The following is a 7,189-nucleotide window of genomic DNA, read 5'->3' as shown; positions in this document are numbered from 1 at the left end:
TTATAAATATAAGTGGCCCTAGTTCCATTAAGAGACTTTGTGAAGATATCCCCTAACTGTTCCCCAGTCTTCACATAAGCTATAGAAATTAGATTCGGTTGAATCTTTCCACGAACAAAATGACAATCTAGATCAACATGTTTAGTTCGTTCATGAAAGACGGTTTGAGGCCATATAGATTGCAGTATGGTTATCATATCACAAATTTGTAGGAACTGTCATCTTAGAACCTATCTCGGTCAAGAGTTGGGATACCCACATTAATTCACTCGAAGCTCGTGACATCGCTCAATGCTCAGATTCAACATTGGACTATGACATTACATTAAATTTCTTATTCTTCCATGAGACCAAATTAACACCAACAACTAGTAGTGGATTTTCAGCAATCTTGAAACATGCCCAATCTGCAGCAGAGAAACATTCAATAATCTGCAGCAGAGAAACATTCAATAATGTGAAGTAGTTTAGAAACATTCTATGCCCATGTTCCTAATATAAAATACCTAATACCTTGTCAAAGAGCTCCCTTGAGGTAACATAGTATTTGCTCCAAAACTGACCAATAATGGACTATAGGGGAAGACAAATTGATTTATAGTGCTATTTGAATACACAATGTCAGGACAAGTTACCGTGAAGTAGTTTAATTTTTCTAATAACTTCATACATAGTTCAAGATCATTAAAAAACTCTCTATCCTTGGTAACCTTGGTAAGTTGCTGAATAAAAAAACATCAAAGTACTGCATGGGTTGACCCATAATTTCCTAGTTTCTGCTAAAAAATCCAATACATACTTCTATTTTGATAAAAAGATACCCTTCTTGCTCCTTGATATCTCAATCCCTAAGAAATACTTCAAGGAACCCAGCTCTCTAGTGCTAAATTGATTTTGAAGAAATGATTTCAATGATGAGATTGTCTGCATATCTTTTCTAATAATAATAATGTAATCAACATAAATCACTAATAGAATGACTCCTGATACAGATTTTGTATAGAATACAATGTGATCACTCTCTTTTTTTGTATCTGAAACCCTTCCACTACTTAGCTAAATTTTTGAAATCATACTCGAGGGCTTAGTATAATTTTTCTACTGATTTTTCTACTAACTTCCTATACAATCAAGATCATTAAAAAACTCTCCATCCTTGGTAAGTTGTTGATTAGAAAACTTCAGAGTACTGCATGGTTTGACCCCTAATTTAATAGTTTTTGCTAACAAATCTAACACATACTTCAATGGGGATAGAAATACACCCTTTTTGCTTCTTGATGCCCCAATCTCTAAGAAAGACCTCAAAGAAGTGTTGAATTGATTTTGAAGAAATAATTTCAATGATAAGATTTCCTGGATATTGCTTCTAGTAATAATAATGTAATCAACATCACTAATAGAATGATTCTTGAAACAAATTTCTTATATAATACAACGTGATCACTTCAATTTTTTTGGATCTAAATCTCTTCCACTACTTGGCTAAATTTTCGAAGCCTTACTCAAAGGTTGTGCTTCAATACATATAAGAAGTTCCGAAGAAGACATATTTTCCCAAACTCCCCTTGAGAAACAAACCCAGGAGGTTGCTTCATGCATACAGCCAATGCACGGGCCAACTACTCATTGTAGCCAAGGACGGGAGTAGGCAAACCAAAGTAAACTTAGCTGCATAAGTTTGAGCCCAACTGAGCTTCAAATGATGTGCCTGTCCAAGAGAGAGAAAAAGCATCAAATCGTGGAAATCCTATAAGTTTGAGAATAGCCCATAGGAACCAATTGAGCTTCGAAATGAGCTACAGATCCATAAGATTGAAAATTAAATCGACAAACCCACTTACAACCAACAACCTTCTTGCCACAAGGCAGTACAACTAAATTCTAAGTTCCATTTTAAGTTAAGGCATTCATCTCAGCAAATATTATTGCCCGCCACCCAGAATGGGATAGAGCTTGTTGAACAGATCTTGGACCTCAACAGAGTCAAGAGAAGCAATAACGGAGCAAGAATTGGAAGATAATTGATTATAGTTAACACAAGAAGAAATGGGATAGACACATTGACGTTTAACTCTTCGAAGAGAAATGGATAAATCAAGGTCACTGAGAGGAGGATCAACTCAGGAAACATTAGGGATAGATGGTCTAGGTTGAGGCATTGGAGGTGGAGGTAGAGGTGGAGCTGGAGCTGGATTTTAACTTATGATGTGATACATTAACAACTCATCATAAGTTCCATTTTAGGTTAAGGCATTCATCTCATCAGACATTATTGCCATCCACCCATAATGTGATAGAGCTTGTTGAACAGAACTTGGAACCTCAACAAAGTCAAGAGAAGCAACAACAGAGCAAACATTGGAAGATAACTGATTATAGTTAACATAAGAAGAAATGGGATAAATATATTGACGTTTGGCTCTTCGAAGAGCAATGGGTATGTCAATGTCATTAAAAGAAGGATCAACAAAGAAAGATGAAACTGTTGTCGAACTACAATCAGCAGAATGAAGTCTTCTTCAATAAACATTAGTGATGAATGATTTAGGTTAAGGCATTGAAAGTGGAGGCGGAGTTAGAGCATAATTTGAACTTATGACGTGATACATTAACAACTCATCATAATCTTGTGAGGATTTAGGCACCGTTGAATCACAAAAAAGAAGTTTGTTTATGAAAGGTGATATCAGTAGAAATCATGTACATGTTCAAGAGAGGGAAAAAATATCAACACCCTTTCTACAAACAAAATTATTCTAGAAAGACACAACTTAATAACTTAGAATTCAGTTTAAACTTGTGGACGAGTATCATGAACAAAACAAGTACACCCAAATATGTGTGTTTCAATAGGAAAGAAATAGTTAAAAATAAAATTCAATAGGGTGCTGGTTCTATGAAACAGTAGAATGTATCAAATTAATAAAAAAAAACATACAATAGAAACTGCATCAACCCAAAACTGTTTAGGCGCATTCATTTGAAACAAGAGGTCTACCCGTCTCAAAAAATATGTCTATGTTTCTTTCAGCCACTCCACTTTGGAATGGAGTATCAATACATGATGCTTGGTCAAACATCTCGTTTTGCGTTATTTACTTCTAAAAGGGTGCAGAGTGCAACAAAATATTATTTGGTATTGTCACTTCTTAGAACTTTAACTGAAACATTGAATTGATTTTTAATTTTGGCACAAAACGATTGAAAATGTGACAATAACTCAGCACAAAATTTTATAAAGTAAAGTCAACAAAAAAGTAATCCACAAAAGTGATAAAATAATTACATTCATTAGATAAAATAGAACAAGATCCCCACACATCAGAAGGAACCAACACAAAACTATGACTTACTCTTGTATTAACTCAATGAATAAAATATAAACAATGGTGTTTAGTAAACTAACACAACTCACAATGAAAAGATGATAACTATTGAAACTTAGGATACAATTTTTTCATTATTTTAGGATGGATGTCCTAATTGATAGCAAATTTCAAAAGATGATGAGATATAAAACAGGTTATGGGTTAAGGTACCTCATTTTCCAAAATGTAGGTTCTCGTTCTTTACCAAAATGTAGGTTCTCGTTCTTTTACCAAAATCTTCTAATATAGATAATGGTTGACAAAAAATAAGATGCAACAATTAAGAGCACGTGTAATTTTGCTAAAAGAAACAAGATTAAAAGTGAATTAAGGTAAATTGACAACAAAAGTTAAAGACAATGTGGATGTACTATTGATGGTGCCAAAACCAAAAATATTAAAGGTGGATCCATCAACTAAAGTGAAAGAAGACGTGTGCTTATGAAAGATAGAAAAGAGTTGTGGATTACGGGTCATGTGATCCGCAACATTAGAATCAATTACTCATTGAGCGGAAGATGAAAGAAGACTGGTGTCATTGTTACCTAACAGAGCAAGGGCAGTGATACATGGGGATTTCTTCGATACTTCTTGAAATTCAATGAACTTAACATATTTGTCTTCAGACATTGACAGAGTCTGACTCATAGAAGTCTCATTAGTAGTGACCATGTGAGCTAATTGTGATGTAGAACCCTGTTGATTTTTTTTAGCAACTTATGACACGTTCTCTTCATATGATCAGGTTCATGACAGTAAAACACACCACTTTTGACCCTTGATCTCTAGAATCCAGAGTTCCAATTTTGTAATAGTTTTAAAAAGAGGTTTACTTATGTCTGTAATTTTTTTAACACCAAAAACACTAGGTTATTGTACAGATGATGCCTGAGAACTCTGAATAGTACGCAATACTCTAGTATAGGTTTCCCTCAAAGTAGCACATCCAAAGTCAGATAAGATCTGTGATTTGATACTTTCACACTGAGAGTTGAGGTCAACTAGAAAAACTCATAATAGTCATTTGTTTTTTTTTTGAGCCTGCTGAATCCAGACATCGGTACTGAGGGGCATTACTGTGTTCAATTCTTTATACAAATGCTTAAAGTGCATGCGATATGTTTTCTCCCATAAAACACATGCAAATTCCTCTAGCGCATCTTTAACACAATCAAAATGAATAATATGACCAGATTGATCAGATTCGATGGAGTTCCGTATTTGTATCAATAGTTGGGCATGGGCATCCACTCTCATTCCCTCGGAATAATTCAACCGTCTCAATTAGGAGATTATCAATGAGGTGATTTTCTTGAGAAATACTCCTTAAATAGAGTCAAGACTTTATTCCAGTAAAAATAATTGATATAATTTAACTTTTTCATATGTAATCTTAGCCACTAATGAAACCAAAATTGTCACAAGATGTTTGTGCTTAACGGCCATAATTAATGTCATTTAGTGATGAGGATGAACTGCCAAAGTAGTAGGACACAAATAACTCGAAAGATCGCCAAATAAAGAGAAACAATTGAACCGACAAAGCCACACAAAACTAATTTACCAAGTTTTTCTTTACAATTGAACCGGCAAAGCTAAAAGTAATAGGACACAAATAACTCGAAAGATCCACGAGTATAAGATTTGAGTGCTCCTACTATCCTAAAAAAAATTTAGCATTGATTTCCATACAAAACTAATTTACCAAGTTTTTCTTTTAAAATCTTGATAGAATAGAAGGGTCCTGGCTTTTATTTGACAGTCTGAAGCTACAATTTAATGGTAACATTGATAGATTAAATTAAACAATCAAATTGCTAAATTTTCAAATACTAAAACAGAAGACATTTAGCTTGAAAAGTTGCAATTTGATTGATTAAATACATGTAAAACTTAAAACCTTATATAAGTTATTTACCAATAGAATGTAGAAAAACTTATACATAGCACTCAATTCCTATGTATTTGCATATCTCACACCTAAATTTCAATTTTTACATACGCGTCACTTTATATATGCATGAAAAGGTGTATTTTACTGGGTAAAAGTTGAAATGACATCATTTTTTGAGTGATATGAAAGATTTGGGTGGTATAAATGTAAAAAACAAAGTTTAAGTGTTAGATATGTAAATACATAAGAATTGAGTGGTATGTATGTAAATGTCCCTGTAATGTAATCAATCAGTTGCAAGCAAAACGGCAGAGGCATATAAGCAATTTAAAAGCTATCATACAGCTACTTTGGGTGACAAGGTATTACCTTAATTCTTTCATACTCTCTGGTAGCGCAATCCCTTTTATCTTCAGTAACCATTATTGTTCGTCTTATCACATCAAGTTTTTGCATTCTCGACTCATCACTACCAAATACCCTGGCAGAGGCAGCTTCAAGCTTTTCAGCCCTCGCACGTAAAGAAGACAAATCTGATAGAAGTGTTTGTACTGTCAATAAAGCATTGGATCGTTCAGAAAATGCATTTTGAATGCTTAACATCAACCCCATATGTTCATGAAGAGTGTCCTGCTAAGATGTTTAAATATTAGTGGATATGCTTTCAACAATAAACAACATATCATGAGACTTCTAACATATTTTGTGAGAAAATTGTCAAAATGTTCCTCTTGACTCTTTGTATGGGTACATTTTAGCCCCCAAGTATATATAAGTGTCAATTTTGTCACTAGGCTCTTTTAATATGGGTATTTCAGCTCATAATAAAAGAGTCCAAGGACAAATTTGACATGTTTATAGATTGGGACTAAAATGACTTCATGTAAACAATCAAGGGACTATTTTGACGCATTAATCCTTATTTTGCACATTATTACCAGGTGTTTAATTGTTTGGGAATTCAATTCTCGGTAAAATCGGCTTGCTTTAACAGCAGCAGTTGCGACTATTTTGGCATCAGCAGCTCCAACTCTTTGAGACGCGTATATGGCCTCATCATTTTCCAACTTTATCAGTTTAATGAATGCCAAACCCAACTCGCCCATTGCTTCTCCAAGATCATGTTGTGTTTTAACCAGCGACTCTGCCTGCATCAAAGAAGGAATAAAAGGTGAAGCCAATAGAAGAATACCAGATTAAGCTAAGCCAAACGATATGTCTTGAGCTAGGTAAAGAGTTTCTAAATAAACCATCCTTAAAAAATTTGGGTCATTTATATACATATGATGCAATTCCTAAGTATTTATGTACTTAACACCTACACTTTGATTTTACATTAACACTGCCCAGATCATTTATATCACATCAAAAATACCATTATTTTAACTTTTAAAAAGTGAAATATACATTTTCATGCATAGTTAAGGTGGCGTATAGGTAAAAAATTGAAGATTAGGTGTTAGATTTGTAATTACAAAAGAATTTAGTGGTATGTATGTAAACTTTTCAAAGAAAATTCATGCCCTTAATGAGCTGAATACTTAAGTGGCATTTGCCACAAATTTTATGCTAGCTTATAAAATGAAATTGACCATAAACTTGGTGAAAATTTTTTAAATCTTGAACAAGTCAGCTCTAAGAAAATGCCAACAGCTGATTCTAATCTGACAAATTTCCAGGGACTAAATTGGACTTTCCTCGAGCCTACAAATATAACCTCTCACAGAGTGATAACACAAGTTCTACTACATGCATTTTAAAATTCAGTCAATTACATTTGGATTGTCTTTTTCCAGTTTAGCTCGATCCATAATTCCTAAGTATAAAAATTTAGTTGTCTGTTAAGATGGAGAAGTTTGAACTTATGCTTTAGTATGCGATCAAGTAAACTCCAATATGAACTTAAAAATACAGACGATCATAA

The 7,189-nt window shown here is 33.7% G+C and overlaps 1 protein-coding gene across 1 annotated transcript; it reads right to left on the bottom strand.

The window, feature by feature from the left end:
• Positions 1-312: 312 nt before the first annotated feature.
• LOC110032222 (sorting nexin 2B-like) lies at positions 313-6,447 on the bottom strand. The gene is made up of 4 exons (XM_020735782.1): positions 6,204-6,447; positions 5,635-5,895; positions 514-573; positions 313-432 (listed from the first exon to the last, which is right to left on the bottom strand). The coding sequence occupies exons 1-4, from the start codon at positions 6,417-6,419 to the stop codon at positions 313-315; spliced, it is 657 nt and encodes a 218-aa protein (XP_020591441.1). The 5' UTR covers positions 6,420-6,447.
• Positions 6,448-7,189: the final 742 nt, after the last annotated feature.

This window comes from Phalaenopsis equestris, unplaced genomic scaffold (assembly GCF_001263595.1).
Source record: "Phalaenopsis equestris unplaced genomic scaffold, ASM126359v1 Scaffold000889, whole genome shotgun sequence".
In the NCBI taxonomy this organism is placed as follows: Eukaryota; Viridiplantae; Streptophyta; class Magnoliopsida; order Asparagales; family Orchidaceae; genus Phalaenopsis; species Phalaenopsis equestris.
This window is presented reverse-complemented; position numbering and strand designations above follow the sequence as displayed.